The sequence below is a fragment of the Phoca vitulina genome, unplaced genomic scaffold, assembly GCF_004348235.1.
Source record: "Phoca vitulina isolate PV1807 unplaced genomic scaffold, GSC_HSeal_1.0 scaffold32, whole genome shotgun sequence".
NCBI lineage: Eukaryota > Metazoa > Chordata > Mammalia > Carnivora > Phocidae > Phoca > Phoca vitulina.
In genome coordinates, this window is record NW_022589735.1 from 24,026,237 (window position 1) to 24,043,954 (window position 17,718).

Sequence of the window (17,718 nt, forward strand, 5' to 3'; positions counted from 1 at the left end):
TGAATTGCCTCTCTCTGCCCCAGTTTTTCAAGTGGGCACAAGTACACTACTTGTAAGGACTGAATGAGAGAACCAGAGTAAAGAATTTAGAACCATGCCTGGCATCTAGTAAGCACTCAGTAGATGTTAGCTATTTATTAGGGAACTTCACATTTACCTAAGAGCAGGGGAGATCAAGCCCCACGAGCTCTGTTGCTGTCTTTTTCCAGGTGGGAGGCTGGCCCAGCTGGGTAAGTTCCCACTGTGCCAGGGCAGATAAGTATAAGAACTTCGTTTTATACTCGCCCTTCAGTGCTCACCTCAACTCCAACAAAGTGCCCCCCTCCTGCATAATAACTGTCACTGACATCGGGTTGACTGTGCCCAGCACTCTACCAAGTATGTTGGCCTGTCCTTCAACCCAAGCAACCACGTCGATCAGGGACTATTTATCCAAGCAAGTGAGGAAACAGGTGGAAGGGGATGGTGCCTTGCCCCCTAGGGCCTGGGGTCTCTGCTGGACCCGAGGCTGAGCCCCGAGCCTGGCCTTGACCCCCTCCTGGCTTGTTGCGGAGGAAGAATGCGCCACCACCTGGGGCCGGGAAGAGGAGGAAGGTGCGGATCGTCATCCCAGAGCGCCGGTTTGGAAGCCTGGAGTCTAACTAAGTCTAGCACCGGCCCAGTGACTTGAGCCCCCTCCGGGCTCTCTGTTTCTCGGGAGAACAAGCGGGTCCCCGGCAGGGCAGTTGAGCGGTCCCGCGGTGGGAGCGCTCGGGCGTTCCTCGCACGCGGAACCTTTCACGCGGCGGCTTGGGGGAGCGGACGGCGCCGCTGGAACGGCGGACCCGGCGGACCGGGAGGCGGGGCGGACGGGCCGGGGCGGGGCGGGAGGCGGAGGCGCCGCGTAGGCCCGGGAGGCCGGGCCGGCCGGGCTGGGAGCTCGAGTCCCATGCGCCGCCACCTCCCCCCACGATGTTCCCCTCCCGGAGAAAAGCGGCGCAGCTGCCCTGGGAGGATGGCAGGTGAGCGGCGGCGGCCGGCCCGGGCCCCGTCCTCCCGGGTGCCGATCCTTTCCGGGCCGCCCCGCGGAATCTAGGAGCCCGAGGCCGTCGCGTCCCCGTCTGCGGGGCTTCCTGAGGGTCTGTGGTTCTCCTTGTGGGTCCCTGTCTCTCTCTCTGGGTCCGGGTCGCCGTCTCTCCGTGTGGGTCTCTGTGTCTCGCGGTCTCCGTCGCTCCGCAGGTCTCCGTTCCTCCGCGGGTCTGTATTTCTCCGGTGACTTCCCCTTGTGAATTTCTGTCCCTCGCTTTGCGAGGCTCTGTCACTCCATGTGGGTCTCTTTGTGTCTGTGTTTCTCCACTGGCGTCTGTCTTCGTGCGGGTCTCTGACTCCATTGACCTCTCCCCATTGGATCTCTGTCTTTCTGTCTGCCCCTGGCCCCTGAGGGTCGTTCTGCCTTGTCTCTGGTCTCCCGCTTCCCCCCTTCACGTCCATGTAGCCTCAGACCCTACCCTCTCTCACGCTTCCCCAGCCTTTGCTGACCGCCCAGAAGCTTTTCCGACCAGACCGAAGCTCTGGATGCTGTGCCTGGCAGGCCCCTGCCTGGCACATACTAGGCACTCCGCACACGTAATGCTGGTTCATTTCCGGTGCAGCTGTACTCGAGTGGGACCTGCTCCATGGGTTAGGTGTGAGCTGGATCCAGACCTTAGCTAGTGATGTTCTCCACTAAAGCAGAATCAGGGTAGGGCAGTCATTTGCCTGTCTAGATTTGGGGGGGACACTGACACTTCATTCTTAAGATGTGCCCACAAAACTCTTCTCACCCAGAACACCGGATAGCGGGTCTCCGGAGACCCAGTGAATGACACCTCATTCCCTGTATGTCTCTTGAGTTTGCCAGGTGCCAAAAGATTATGAAATATAATGGGCACAACTCTTTCATTTGGGGGATTTTTCCGACTTGGTGTTGAAGTCGGAAGACAGGAATATAAGAGAAGGAAAGCCTGGACAGTGGAGTCAGCCCTGGGCGGCAATCCTCTTTAATAGCCATGTGACCCAGAACAGATCACTTAATCTTTCTGACCTCAGCTTTTCCATCTCTGAAACAGGGATCATAATATCTACTCTGCAGGGCTGCATGAGGATTAAAAGAGACCACATCCGTAAAGCTCTTGACACTGTGCCTGGCACAGAGGACGTGTCTAACAGGTCCCTTTGCAGTTGGGAAGTGCTGTTAACCAGAGCAGCTGATATTCAAACCTGTATCACTAAGATTTGTGTAAGGAAAGAGAGGAAAGGTAATGGAGGAGAAGTTCCATTTCCTGATCCCTTTCCATTAACCTTTGGAACATACCTGTGCTCCCAAAAAAAGTTACCCATGTCAATTCCTGCTTTGGACCCAGGGGGTTCAAAGGTCCATGCAACCAATGCAGGCTAGTGTAGCAATCGAGAGTGCTGGCTCTGGAGCCAGCCTGCCTCGATTTGAATCTGCCTTTTCTAGCCTTGGGCACAGACTGATGGGAGACAAAAAGACCTCCTCTGGTCTGCCCCTCAGAGCAGGGTGCCCCAGGGCCTGGGAGCTGCTGGGCCTGCGGATCTGGAGTTTGCCACCAGGTGGCGCCAGGAGCTCTCAGTGTCCACTTGTCCTGAGGAATTGAGATTTGGTTCTGAATTCAGTTGCTCAGCGATTTGGGCCCTTAGAGCCCAAAGGATAGGATTGCCTATGAGAACGTGATCCTGGAAAGGGAAGCTGGACTGAAGGAACAGCCTGTGAAGTTGCACAGAGTGCCCAAGCCATGCCACACCCCCGGATAACAGTCACTGCTTCTTTTCCCAAAGGTGGGATGTTTCTTCATGTCCGTATCCCCGGTCTACATCCCACCCCCAGAAAGAGTCCCGAGGGCGAGAGAGAATCTGTAGAGGTTCCAGCCTTCCCAAGCCACTGGCAGGATTGGGCTCCGCTCCTCCCCAGCGGAGAGCCCTACCACAGGACAATGGGGGGTAAGTCAGAAGCCCTGTCTTACCTGGCCACCTCTCTGCTGTGTGTGGGACCTGGCTGCAGGGCTGCGGGCTTCCAGGTTGTGCTCTAGAGAAAGTCAGGAGCTGCTCTGGCTCTGGTGTGTGACTTAAAGCATGTCCTTGACAGCTTGAACCTTTCCCGTGACTCACCTAGCAAGCCCTCTGCTGTCTAAACTGGGGCCGCAGGCAGAAACTGATGACCTGCGGGGGAAGACAGCGAGCAGGGACACAAGTGATTACAGATCGCTAAGAGCTCCGAGGAGGGAAGGCCCAGAGGCCATGGAGGGAGTGCTCTATCAGTTTGTGCCCACGTTGAGGGGAGGGCCCTGCGGGCCCTGGCGTTGGAGTTGAGGGAGAGGGACCATGCCAGCCATGACATGGGACGTTGGCCCCAGAGGATCAGCAGCGGGCTTCCAGGCAGATAAAATAAGGAAGGGCACCGCGGACTGTGTGAGGGCTGGAGCAGGAAGGACTATGGTGAGTGGCGAAGCTCTGGGTTACCCCACGTGTGCCCTGGGTGAGTGGTAGGGAGCAACTCAGGTCGAATTTGTGCCGCCTGCCAGCTAACTGGTGACTCCTAAAGGCAATAAAGCCAAGTGTTTTGCAGGTTATTGCAGGGGGAGTAGATCGAGGAAGCTTGCTTTTTCTTAGGTTGCTCAGCTCCTTTGCTATCCTCAGCAAAGGGATCAGGTGAATCCCACCTTCCTAACCTAGAGAGCAGCCTCTCCGAGCACTCCCTCAGTGTCCAGGCCATTCAGGGGCACTGGCCGCTTCTAAACCCAGCCTGGGTTCCATTCCCGGCCTGCATCTTCTTTCCCTCTTCCGTCTCTCATCTCTTGTGGCATGGGCTGCCCCTTGGACTGAAGCTTTGAGACTCATTCAGTGAACTGCCACTGGCCATTTGGGCCTTGTGTTGTTTTGGGGGCAGATCCGATCTTCCCAGAGTCAACTCAAGTCTCTTCCCTGGACGGATATCGGCACCGGCCCCTGCCTTGGGGGCCTTTCTGGTGTGAGAAGCAGGATGAAGCCAAGGTTTCATCTGGGGGTGAACTGACAGGGGAGCGGGGTTGGAAGGCAGCGGATGGGATCTCTAAGGCAGCACTCCTGCCGTCGGCTCGGGCTTTGGACCTCCAGCCATTGTCCTGGGGAGGGGCAGGTACAAGGCACAAGGAGTCTCATCCCTGTCCTGCAGCAGCTCTTGGTCTGACCTGGACTCACTCACAGAAAGTAAGGGTGTGTGAAGAAACTGGGGCAGCTCTGCCCCGGGGACGGAGGGCTTCCTGGAGGTGGCGTGACAGAGGCTGGGCCCAGAGCAGTGAGCAGGATTCTGATGCGAGGTAGCAGCATGAACAAAAGCATTCAAGTGTTGGCTTCTGCACTAACTCCCAGGCGCTTGGGGCAGACCGGTCCTTGTACCCAACTTCGGGGGAAGCCAGAGGAGGGGCCTGTCAGAGGGCCCCCTGTGCCACCCGCCCTCCTGACCCTGTCCCTGCTCTTGTCCCAGGTCCAGGTTGCTCCCCGGCGGCCTCCCCCGGAAGTGCTCCGTCTTCCACCTCTTCGTTGCCTGTCTCTTACTGGGCTTCCTCTCCCTGCTCTGGCTGCAGCTCAGCTGCTCCGGTGATGTGGCCCGGGCAGCCCGGGGACAAGGGCAGGAGACCCCGGGCCCACCCCGGTCCTGCCCCCCCGAGCCACCTCCTGAGCACTGGGAAGAAGACTCATCCTGGGGCCCCCACCGCCTGGCCGTGCTAGTGCCCTTCCGCGAGCGCTTTGAGGAGCTCCTGGTCTTTGTGCCCCACATGCACCGCTTCCTGAGCAGGAAGAAGATCCAACACCACATCTACGTGCTCAACCAGGTGGACCACTTCAGGTAGGGGCGGCCTCCTGATTCAGCAGCCCCTCTCCAGGGCCTCACCTTGCCCCGGCCCCTCGGGCTCCTCCTTTTCCCACAGGAGTCCCATGCCAGGGGGGGTCTCTGGCCTGTGAAAGCCCCCCCAATCCCTGGGGAGCAGTGGTGGCGGCGGGGCAGGGGGGAGCAGTAGACCCTTCTCGCTGGTGTGACGGGAATTTGAGGGGAGGATTTGGGGCTAAGGAAGGTCCTGATCTATCTTTTTTAAAAAAGATTTGTTTATTTATTTGAGAGACAGAAAGAGTGAGCAGGTGGGAGGGGCAGAGGGAGAGAGAGAATCCCAAGCAGACTCCCCGCTGAGCACAGAGCCTGACGTGGGGCTCGATCTTATCACCCTGAGACCACCACCTGAGCCGAAACCAAGAGTCGGACACTTAACCACCTGAGCACCCCCCCAGGTGCCCCAATACCCATTTTGCAAAGATGACCACAGCTCCTGTATGAGGAATAGCTTTTACCTGGACACCAGAGGGGTGCTGGGTGGTCGGAGGTGAGGGTCTCTTGCCTCTGTGGGAGATGTGGTGGGGAGGAGCTTTCTAGTGGATTGGCTGTGGGTGTTCGGGGAAGGGCGGGTCAAGACCACAGCTTCGAAGCTGCTCACTCCGCTGGGAGACAGGTCCAAAGGCTCTGGGGCCCCACCTGGCCCTTTAGGCCACAGTTGCCCCAGTTTTCACAGCCCACCCCTCCTGGTCCTCACTGTCTCTTCCCCCAGCTTGGATTCCACGGTCCACCAGTAGCATCAGTCCCTCGGCCCCTGGGCCGCAGGATGTGGCTGGAGAGGTGGCTGGTCTTCCTGGCAGTGGAGGGCCTGCCTGGAGCCCCGTGCTCCTCTGGCCTGCTGCCTCTCGGCTCTCTGATGCAGCTCTGCCCCCTCTTTCCTCTCCATCCTCCTCCTCAGCCTCGGCTGATTACTTTGCTTCCTGTGTGAGGAAACAGAACCAGCTGGAAGAGAACCCGCCCCGGTGCCCACCAGCGGGGGCCTAGGCGCCCACTGTGCCAGGAATGCCTTGTCCCAGCCCCTCCGCTCGGGCCCTGATCCCCTTCTCGCTGTGCTGCTCAAGGACGTGGCTCCAGCCATGGCTCCTTTCTCGCCCGCACCAACGGGCACTCGCAGCAGCACGCCCACTGAGATAGCGCCCATCTAAAGAAGACAAGACCCCGTGACCTCCCATCACCATTTCTCTGCTCCCCTTTGTAGCAAAACCTCCCTCTCTCCCCTCACGCTCTCTGGAACCTGCTCCGCTCTGACGTTTACCCCCGTCATGACACGGAGGCAGCTCTCGCCGATACCACCAGTAAGCCCCAGTGAGCCCCAGTGAGCCCACCACCGTGCCCCGAAGCCTCCCCTCCCTGACCTCTCAACGTGGTGCTCTTGGGGCTCAGCGCCTCAGCGTCCTCTTTTCTGGCTCCAGTCACTCCCTGGGGGTTTTTGGTCGGTCTCACGGCGCTAAACCCTGCCCGTACCCTGCTGACCACCCCCCCCATATTCTGACCGCCAGACCCACTCGTGCAACCACCTGCGTCACCCTCCTTCTGGGGATGTCGGGCAGCCCAGGCTTAACATGATCAAAACAGCATTTCTGATTTCCCACCCGCCCCCCCTTCCCCATTTCAGGAGCTGCCCCCTCCTCGCTTCTGCTTGCTCAGGCCAGAAAGCCTCAGAATCATTCTCAACCCCTCTCTCCCTCACGCGGTGCATCCGGACCCTCAGAATACATCTAGAACTTGCCCCCTTCTCACCGCCCCCCTGAGCTAAATCACAACTGTCTCCTGCCTAAATGAGTGTAGGAGCCTCCCAACCCGACTGCCTGCTCCCGCCCCTGATCCTCCCGTCTCTTCCCAACACCCCAACTGCCGTGACCCCGTTACACACCAAGTCACAGCACGTCCTGCCCCTGCTCCGAGCCCTGCGGTGGCTCTTGCGTCTTCCTGCGGGTCACAGTCCCAACCTGCCAGCCCCCCCCCCCCACCGCATCCCTTAAGCCCTCCTCGGTCCCTCTGCTCCTGCCTCAGGCCTTGGCGGTTGCTTTCACCTCTGCTCGGAGCCCCATCCCCTCCACTCCCCTCCCCTGCCACTCTGTTACCCTGCCCCCCCATCCCCCCTGTCTGAAAGAACACCGCCCCGCCCCCCAGCGGGCTCCCCCCTCCTCGCCCAGCTGTTCTTTCCTTCGCAGGGCTCGCCGGGGTCTGGGCACATACTTATTTTTCTCCCTTGTAAGCATGTCAGCTCCCAGAAGGCAGGGCTTTGATTTCTCAGTGCGGGCACTGCAGTGATCCGGGCGGTTTCCGGCACATGGTAGGGGTTCGGTAGACCTGTGTGAGCGGAGCCGGGGGGGGGGGGGGGGCATGCAGCCGGGCAGCCCTCCCAGGGAAGGCGGCGTGGGGCGCCAGGCCGGGTGCTGCGGAGGACAGCCTCCTGCTCACCGTCGGGGGGAGAGCAAGCCCCGCCCCGCCCCGCCCGCCCGCTCGCTCAGCCTCGGCCACCCCCCTGCACAGGTTCAACCGCGCGGCCCTCATCAACGTGGGCTTCCTGGAGACCAGCAACAGCACGGACTACATCGCCATGCACGACGTGGACCTGCTGCCCCTCAATGAGGAGCTGGATTACGGATTTCCCGAGGCCGGGCCCTTCCACGTGGCCTCCCCGGAGCTCCACCCGCTCTACCACTACAAGACCTACGTGGGCGGCATCCTGCTGCTCTCCAAGCAGCACTACCAGCTGGTGAGGCCCAGAGCCAGGGGGCGCCCGCCTGCGGGAGCCCGGGAGCAGACAGCCACGTGGGAGACTCGGTTAGGGAGCCCCGGTACCAGCTGGCTTCAGAACAGAACACGGGGGGTGGGAGGGGGGCCGGTTCCTTGGCTCTCAGACTGGACGGGTCTGGGCGGGGCCGGGGGAGGGTCTGGCTTCAGGTGTGGCTGGCCCAGCCTCTCAGACAAGGGTCCCCCGACACCATCTCCCCCGCCATCTCTCAGCTCGGCTTTCTCCGCAGAGTGGATTTATTTTCAGACATTCGAGGTGCGGGGTGCTTGGAGCTGTGCCCCCCGTCCACCTAGGCCCAGGTTCAGTGGAAGATGAAGTACCTTCCCCAGCAACCCAGACAGGAGTCCCAGAACTGCGCTTGCTGCCTCTTGATTGGCCTGACTTGAGTCAGGGGCCCACCCCGGAGTCAGGGGCTTGGCTGGAGGTGGGGGGGCGGGGAGGACCAAGTGACTCAGACCTCCGTCTGCTGCACCTCTCTTCAGGCTGTGGCTGAAGCCAGCTTTATGTAAATGAAGCTCCAGGTCGGGTGGCAGACAAAGGTGCTGCGGCAGAGCCCAGCTGTCCCCGTCCCCCCAGGGAGAGACCAGGGCAGAGCCTCCCGGGGAGAAGCGGGGGCATGGGGCAGGCAGAAGTCAAGCACGAGCCGGCACTTCTGCCCATCACCAGCTCCCCGGAGAGGTGCTCTCCCGCCAGCCAGACTTTTTTGAGAAACCAGTCATCTCACACAAGTTCAGGGCCCCATTAGAACAGGCAGAGGGACTGGGCTGCGGTGCTCGGCAGCGGGAACTGGGTGTCCATTCAAACCTCCCCGGGGGCGGGGGGGGGGGGGGGGGGGGGGGGGGGGGGGGCCCGTCCCCCCCCCCCGGGGGGGGGGGGGGGGGGGGAGGAACAGGGGGCCTTGGCCGACTCCCAAGTGGTAGGAGACCAGGGAGCACCCCTGGGAGGATGGGGCAAGTGACGCTCCCTGTCTCTGTGTTAGTGCAACGGGATGTCCAACCGCTTCTGGGGCTGGGGCCGCGAAGATGACGAGTTCTATCGCCGCATCAAAGGGGCCGGGCTGCAGGTAATGCCCCCCCCCCCCCCAAGGACTCCCCCTCTCCTCAGCCATTGTGGCTGCCCTGAGGTTCCCTTCTCTGGCTCAGATGAGATTCCTGGGGCTTGGAGATGGCCACCCCTGCCCTGCCCCAGATGAGCACCCCTTTCTCCTGCCGAGTGGCAGTGCAGGCCCCTGCCTGTGGCCTGTGGCCCGTGGCAGGCGGGTGGACCCCGGAAGACTAGCAGTGAGGGTCAGAGCTCCGGGAGGGCGGCCTGACCCACCTTCCTTTGGCCTTCTTAGCTTTTCCGCCCCTCGGGAATCACAACTGGGTACAAGACATTTCACCACCTGCATGACCCAGCCTGGCGGAAGAGGGACCAGAAGCGCATCGCTGCTCAAAAACAGGTGCTGACTGGTCCCCTGATTGGGGACGCATAGGTGGTGACATGGGGAAAGCAACAGGGCCAAGCCTTACCACCAAGCTCTCCTTGGGCCCAGATGGCCCTGTCCTCCCCTGCTTGGCCCAGCGCAGTCCCCACTCTGGGGGCTGCCATGAGCACCTGGGTGCCGTGGGCCAGCCGAGACCTCAGGGCCTGGGCAGGCGGGGAGCAGGGGAGGGGCTCCGCTGTAGGTGCCGACTCCCAGGCAGACCTGTGACACAGGGACCACCATCCCGCACCCTGCCATATCAGTGCATCGGCTCTCCTGCTTACTGCCGTGGTGCTGCTGGGGACAGCCACACAGCCCTGAGTACATGCCCTCTCCCCCTTCCCTTCCCAGGAGCAGTTCAAGGTAGACCGGGAGGGCGGCCTGAGCACCGTGAAGTACCGCGTGGATTCCCGCACCGCCCTGTCGGTGGGCGGGGCCCCCTGCACTGTCCTCAACATCCTGTTGGACTGTGACAAGGCCGCCACCCCCTGGTGCACATTTGGCTGAGCTGGCGGGTCAGTAAGGAAGCCTGTGCCCACAGGCCACACAGCTCCTCAGGCTCAGGACAAAGCCTCAGGACCGGGGCCCGACTCCAGTAGGATGTGGAGGGGCCCAAAGCAGCGGCTAGCAAGCCACCCGCTTGCAGCAGCCCGGCCCCCCCGGGGCAGGCTGGAGCCGGGACAGGACACCCTTGGGTGCCCGGGACGCTGCTAGCAATGAACAGCGATGGAGAGAGGCTGGAACGCGGCTCCCACCTGGGACTGCCCACCCCCTTCCCGCTTGCCCTGTTCTGCCCGCCTTGGTGCACTTAGACCTGAGGGCTTTTGGTTCCTTCCCCTGGACCACCTCGGGCAGAAGCCAGGCGGTGGACATCGGTGGCCAGGTGATCCAGAAGGTTGGAACTGCAGAAACCGGCATGCAAGTCCCACAGGAAGGGAACCTGTGGAGGCCAGCTCCCGCTGGGTGTCAACTGTGCAGGAATGTGGGCCCCGTGTTGCCGGATCTTCTGATTTTTTCAAAAGAAACTAGAATTCTGGATTCTTATGTGAAATCGGGTACTTTTTAAACGCTAGCAACTAATTGAAACTTCAGAAAAGGATGGTGGGCTAGACAAAACGTGTTGTGGACCACCAGTTTGTCGCCTGTGACCAAGCGGAGGGAGATGGGGCAAAAGATGGCACCTCCCTTAGTGATGAGCTGGCAAGGGGTTGGGACAGGGCTGGGGACACCAAAGCCAGGGGAAGGTCAGGTGGGAGAGAAGCCGGACGAAGGGCAAGGTTCCTGCCACCTCCCACAGCCCTCCAGGCTTCACTGCCCTTCTGGGCAGTCTGGTCCCCCTGGGCTCTGATGGGCTCCGACTCTGGGGTTGGGGGGGGGGCTTCATCCTGCCACACTGGGATGGACAGACGTAGATCCACAGGCCCGGACTCAGGGTAGGCAGAAGGTGCCGGCAAGGACCTGGTCGTAGCTCGAGGTGGGAAGACCACATTTCTGAGGTGGGAGGAAGAAGACGAGAAGCAGGAGAATCCTGAGTTGTTCCCACAGCATGAGGGCAGATTAGCACTGATCACACGATGTCCAGGAGAAGCAAAGGAGGGGAGCCATGGGAGACCATGGAATTGGGGAGTGACCTTGGAGGAATTACCTGCAAGGAAGCCTGGGGCCAATGAGAGTGGGAGGTGAGGGGCTCTGCAAGGTAGATCACTCCTTCAAGGCATCTGACTGCCAAAGATTTGGGCCAGAAGTCAGGAGAGTCTTGGGACCAGAGAAGGTTGGTTTGTTTAGCAATAAACAGGACACCTGAAATGCCAGAAGAAGGGAGTGAAGTCCCAGAGTTCAGGAGGGTGGATTCAACAGCTGTGCTCCAAAAAGACTACCCCTCTGAGGATGATCTCAGGGCCGCCGTGTACAGTTGTGGGGGTTGTGCACTGCATCACCTGAGCGCAGTGTGAGTACAATGTAACTATTCAGATGTCTAACAGAGAGTCCTTGTTATCCTAAAGTGACCTCTTTCAGCAGTTCAGCTTCACTCAGCCTGGTGAGGGGCGAGCACAGGGCGATGATGGTGCAAGGGCAGTGGGAGGGACTTGGTCAACTTGAGACCCAGGAGAGGGGAGTGAAGCGCTCCCTGTGGGCCAGTCTCTGGACAACCCTGGCTGCATCATCTTGGACTTCTATAACATGGAGGCAGAACGCCAACTTCTGGAGTTGGCGAGACTGGACGTGCCATCAGAGCCCCCAGCTCGGTACTCACGTAGCACGTAGCAAGACCCACAAGAATAGGGAGCTCCCTCCTTGCCACCTGCATGGAAGGAGTAGAATGAAGCAGGACCAGCTGCCTTGGCTGGGGGAGGCCCCCTACCCCCCCCCCCCAAGCATGGCCACGCCACCACCTTCCAGGAGCCCATAGGCACCCCAGGCCAGGCCTGATGCAGCCTGAATGTGCAGCCTCCCTGCTTCTCCAGCCGGGGCCTCCCCACCTCACCGCCCCCCACCCCTCCAGCAGAGGAGGAGGGGGGCATTGAGCGGTGGTTGGCTCGGGGAGGAAGCAGACAGCTCGGCACCTTGGTTGCCTGCTCCACTAGGGGAGCTGACATCCTTGTCTTGCCGGCCAGGACGTGGAGGAAGTGGACCCAGGACGTAGCTGGGTGGCATTTGACCAACATGGTGGCTAGAATAGCACCTAGCCGTCAGTGGGCATTAACCACATACAGAAGTCTTGCCGTTGCATTCTCTCATGAAGCCTGTCTTTACCTAAGCTAGGTCCTGATTATTCACCTGTTCTATAGACGAGGAGGATGAAGCATAGAGCGGTAAGTAGCCTGCTGAGGTCAGAGAGCCTGGTGGAGCTTGGGATTTGGACCCCAAGACTCCGACTTGAGAGCCCGATTCCTTCATCCCTGGCCTGTACAGCAGGTGGCAAGAGACAGATGTTCCTTTCCTTCCAGACCTTCCCTCCTCCTCTCCCCAGCCGGAGGGGGCCTGTGGGAGGGCTGGTCAATGCTGTCTGGTGCCCCTCCCACCTCTGGGACAAAAGCAGAGCCAGGGGGGCGATCCACAGTGTCTGCCCCTTGCCTCCTCTCCCTGGGGTAAGGTGGGGGTTTGCCTGTTGGAGAGGTCCCTTGGGACATCGGCGGCATCCACAGCATGGCATTCTGCCCGAGGAATGTACCAGGGGCTTGGGGAAGGCCTCCCCCAAAAGGCAGGATCTCGCTAGTGAAGCCACATTGCAGTCCCGATGGGAAGAGTTCCAGAGGGATCAACAAGGGCAAGGCAGAAACACACCGGGGACAGCGTGTCATGTTGAGGGACCCGGAAGCAGTTCAGGGTGTCCCTGGTACCCTGATGCGGTGTAGGAGTCGGGGGAGGTGGGCAGGAGAGGGAAGGCTAAGGTGACCCCTGAGGACCTGGGAAGGCCACACTGAGCAACATGTACATTATTCCATGGGCGCAGGGGTTTCAAGCAGGGGAGAGTTTCTGAGCAGGGAGACATATGGTTGGGTCTGTGTTATAGAAATATCCTTTGGGATCTAACACCCTGCCGGTCCGGGGGTTGGAGGATGGAGTCTGGGGGAGGGAGAGCTTAGGCTGAACAAGACATGATGAAGCCAGACTGAGGCCAAACAAACAAGGACACTAGAAGAACTTAAGGCCACTGGCACCTAAAGCTACAGGAACCATTAAACCGAACCAACTCCTAGCCAGACTAACATCAAACTTGACGTTAAAGGTCTGTATCAGTCCCTTTAGCTAATAAATCATGCATTACAAGCCTTGCTAAAAGGCAAGAAAAAAAAAAAACAGACTGAAGAAAAGAGAGCAAGAATCAGAACCAAACTCAGATATGACACAGAGTTTGGAATTACAGATAGGAAATTTAAAATAACTATGACTTGTATGTTAAGGGCTTGGGATATTATGATTTGTCAGAAATATATATTTGGTCATTCAGATGACCAAAAGATATTTCTTCTCATATATTTGGTCTCCATCCATGGTTCCTGGCTCACAGCTCATAAAAACCCTTGGCATTCCCTCAGTAATAAGAGCAATGGGAGCATCTTTGGTTATAATATTTGGTCTCTTGTCCTCAGTTCTGGAAATCATTGAGAGCCGTAAAGGTGAAATGGGTGTCTTATTATTCATTATAAGCCCCTTAATACTACAACTGGGTTTATGGGTTTTTTTTCCTAAGATTTATTTATTTATTTTAGAGAGAAAGAGAAAGTGCACAAGCAGGGGGAGGGGCAGAGGGAGAGAGAGAGAGATTCTCAATCAGATTCAGTGCTGAGCTCATGGCCTGAGCCAAAACCAAGAGTCAGATGCTCAGCTCACTGAGCCACCCAGGTGCCCCTCATTTTTAGCTTGAATAATTTGTGTGTGTGTGTGTGTGTGTGTGTGTGTGCATTCTTTAGGATTTTCTATATATGGGATTATGTAATATGTAAATAGAAATAGTTTTTCTTCTTCCTTTCCAATATAGGTGCCTTTAATTTCTTTTTATTGCCTACTTGCCATGGCTAGAACCTTCAGTACAATGTTGAATAGAAGTGACAAGAACAGACATCCTTGTTTTGTTCTTGATCTTAGGGAGAAAGCTTTGTTTTTCAACACTAAGTGTGATGTTAGCCCTGTGGTTTTTGTAGATATCCTTCAACAGGTTGAGGAAGTTCCCTTATACTTCAAATTTTTTGAGTGTGTTTATCATGAAGAGGTGTTGAATTTTGTCAAATGTTTTCTCTGCATCTATTGAGATGATGATCATGTGGTTTTTGTCCTTTATTGATATGGTGTATTGCATAATTGATTTTCAGATATTAAACCAACCTTTATTCTTTTTATTTTATTTTTAAAATATTTTATTTAAAACCAACCTTTATTCCTGAGATGAATCCCACTTGGTTATGGTATATATACCTTTTTTATACATTACTGGGTTCAATTTTCTAGTATTATGTTGAGGATTTTTGGGTACACTTTAATGAGAGATATTGGTGTGTGGTTTTCTTGTAATATCTTTGGTTTTGGTATCAGGGAATACTGGCTTCAAAGAATGAGTTAGAAAGTGTTCCTTCCTCTTCTGTTTTTTTTTTTTTTTTTTTTTTTTTTTAAAGATTTATTTATTTATTTATTTGAGAGAGAGAGAATGAGAGAGCAAGCACATGAGAGGGGGGAGGGTCAGAGGGAGAAGCAGATCATGACCCGAGCCGAAGGCAGTCGCTTAACCAACTGAGCCACCCAGGCGCCCTCCTCTTCTGTTTTTTGGAAGAGTTTGTGAGGAAACTGAATTTGTTTGTGAGGAAACTCATTCATTTTTTCTTCAAATGTTCGATAGAATTCTCCAGTGAAGTCATCTGGGCTTGCGTTCTGTGTGTGTGTGTGTGTGTGTGTGTGTGTGTTTGTGTGTCAAATTTTTTAATGACTAATTCAGTCTTTTTCCTTGTTGTAGGTCTGTTCAAGTTTTCTATTTCATCTTGAGTCAGTTTTGGTCATTCGTGACTTCCTAGGAATTTGTTCATTTCATCTAATTTATCTAATTTGCCAGCATACAGTGCATAATATTCCCTTATACTTCTTTTTATTTCTGTAAGGTTGATAGTAATATTCCCTCTTTCATTCCTGACTTGAGTAATTTGAATTCTCTCTCCTTTCTCTCTCTCTGTCTCTCTGGATGTTCCCTCCACCCCTTACTCCCAGTCAGTCTAGGTAAAGGTTTGATAATTTAAAAAAAAAAGGTTTGATAATTTTGTTGGTCCTTTCAAAGAACCAAGTTTTGGCTCCATTGATTTTTCTCAATTTTTTTAATTCTTTATATCATTAATTTTTACTCTAATCTTCATTAGTTCCTTTCTTCCTCTTGCTTTGGGTTTAGTTTGCTCTTCTTTTTCCAGTGTCTACATATATATAGTTAGGTTATTGATTTGAAATCTTTTCATTTATTAATATAGTTGTTTACAGCTGTAGGTTTCCCTCGAGCCTCTGTGTTAGCTACAGCCCCTAAATGTTGGTATGTTGTGTTTTCTCTTTCATTCATCTCAAAGTATTTTCTAATTTCTCCTGTGATTTCTTCTCTGGCTAATTGGTTAGTTAGGTGTGTGTTGTTTAATTTCCACATATTTGTGAAATCTCCAAATTTCCTTCTGTTATTAATTTCTAATTTCCCTCCATTGTGGTCAGAGAATGTGCTTTCCACAATTTTGATCCTTTTAAATTTACCGAGGCTTATTTTATGGCCTATCATATGGTCCCTTCTGGAGAAGTTTCCAGATGTACTTGAGAAGAATGTGTTTTCTGCTACTGTTGGGTGATTCTGTACTGTCTTTGGTTTTTTGACATTTAAAAAAATAAATAATGTTTATCCAAATTAATTTCACCACTTCCAGATATTTGCAAATTATCAGACTCACTTCTCATACCAGGATTTATCTAAGGTGTCCCGTAAAACCAGATGAGCCCTGCTCAAAAAGTCCTCTACTCATTGCAGGAATATCATTGAAATAGCCATTTCTGACAGGTAGCATATCCTAACACACACTACAGACTTTCCACTCTTGAGTGGATTGCTTAATCTCCAACTGCAGTTTCCTCACCTCAAAAATGCAATACCTGCTTTGCAACTTTGCTTTGAGTATTAGGAACACTGCATAAAGCACCCATGTCAATGTCTGCCATGTGATAATGCTCAATAAACATGAGTCATAATCAGTATTAGGCTATTTATATGCATCCTGTCTAGTTTAATATGTAGTACACCATAAACTAGATATTATTAAATAATGATATTAGGAGCGCCTGGGTGGCTCAGGTGGTTAAGTGACTGACTTGATTTCAGCTCAGGTCATGATCTCAGGGATCAAACCCGCATCGGGCTCCATGCTCAGCCCTGAGTCTGCTTGAGATTCTAACTCTCCTCCCTCTGTCCTCCCCCTGCTCGCTCTCTCTCTAAATACATACATACATACATACATAAATCTTTTAAAACTATAATGACATTATTAAATCTGTATTTCCTTCCTTCATAAATTAGACATTATTGGAAAAACTGAGGCTATAGTTAAGTGACTTGCTTAAGTTACCTACACGGAGAGTAAATGCCTGAATTTCAACTCTGGTTTATTTCATTGGAAAGTCAATTTTCCTACCACTGTTGGAAAAATCCTTTCCTCTAGCCTTTTTTTTTTTTTTTTTTTTTTTTTTTGCATTTGGGGTTTAAGAACAGAAAGAAAGAAACTTGAATCAGGCTATGCTGAATTATCAGAGGAGAAATAATAAGGAAGCAGAGACCATGACATATTTTTTTAAGTTTTTATTTTATTCACCCGGTGCTCATCCCAAGTGCCCTCCTTAATTCCCATCACCTATTTCCCCCATCCCCCCACCCACCTCCCTTCTGGTAACCCTCAGTTTGTGCTCCGTAGTTAAGAGTCGGTGTCTTGGTTTGTTTCTCTCTCTCTCTCTTCCTTTGCTCCTGTGTTTTGCTTCTTAAATTCCACATATGAGTGAAATCAAATGGTGTTTGTCTTTCTCTGACTGACTTATTTCATTCAGCATACTACCCTCTAGCTCCATCCACATTGTTGCAAGTGGCAAGATTTCATTCTTTTTCATCGCTCAATAATATTCCTATATATATATATATATATATATATATATATATATATATATATACACACACACACATATACCACATCTTCTTTATCCATTCATCTATTGATGGACACTTGCTTGTTTCCCTATTTTGGTTATTGTAAATAATGCTGCTACAAACATAGAGGTGCATGTATCCCTTTTGAATTAGTGTTCTTGTATTCTTTGGGTAAATACACAGTAGTGTGATTGCTGGATCATAAGGTAGTTCTATTTTTAACTTCTTGAGGAGTCTCCATACTGTTTTCCAGAGTGGCTGCACCAGTTTGCATTCCCACCAACAGTGTAAGAAGGTTCCCCTTTCTCCACATCCTTGCCAACACCTGTTGTTTCTTATATTGTTGACTTCAGGCATTCTGACAGGTGTGAGGTGATATCTCATGTAGTTCTGATTTGCATTTCCTTGATGATCAGTGATTTTGACATCTTTTCATGTGTCTGTTGGCCATGTGGATGTCTTCTTTGGAGAAATGTCTGTTCATGTCTTCTGCCCATCTTTAAATTGGATTATTTTGGGGGGGGGTGTTGAGTTGTGTAAGTTCTGTATGTATTTTGGATACTAAGCCTTTGTCAGATATGTCATTTGCAAATATCTTCTCCCATTCTGTAGGTTGCCTTTTAGTTTTGTTAATTGTTCTCTTTGCTGGGCAGAAGCTTTTCATTTTGATGGAGTCCCAATAGTTTATTTTTGCTTTTATTACCCTGGGCTCAGGGGACCTACCTAGAAAAAAGTAGCTGTGGCCAGTGTCAGAGAAATTTGCTCTCTTCTAGGATTTTTATAGTTTCAGGTCTCATATTTAGGCTTTAAATGCATTTTGAATTTATTTTTGTATACGGTCTAAGAAAATAGGGGCACCTGGGTGGCTCAGTCGGTTAAGCATCTGCCTTCGGCTCAGGTTCCTGGGATCAAGCGCCATGTTGGGCTCTCTGCTCGCCAGGGAG

At 53.8% G+C, this 17,718-nt stretch overlaps 1 protein-coding gene across 1 annotated transcript; it reads left to right on the top strand.

Moving 5' to 3' along the window:
* The first annotated feature begins 865 nt into the window (after positions 1 to 865).
* On the top strand, positions 866 to 12,153 carry B4GALT7 (beta-1,4-galactosyltransferase 7). Its single transcript, XM_032425406.1, has 6 exons — positions 866 to 1,001; positions 4,502 to 4,864; positions 7,400 to 7,625; positions 8,644 to 8,727; positions 9,001 to 9,105; positions 9,481 to 12,153. The coding sequence occupies exons 1-6, from the start codon at positions 952 to 954 to the stop codon at positions 9,634 to 9,636; spliced, it is 984 nt and encodes a 327-aa protein (XP_032281297.1). The 5' UTR covers positions 866 to 951; the 3' UTR covers positions 9,637 to 12,153.
* Positions 12,154 to 17,718: the final 5,565 nt, after the last annotated feature.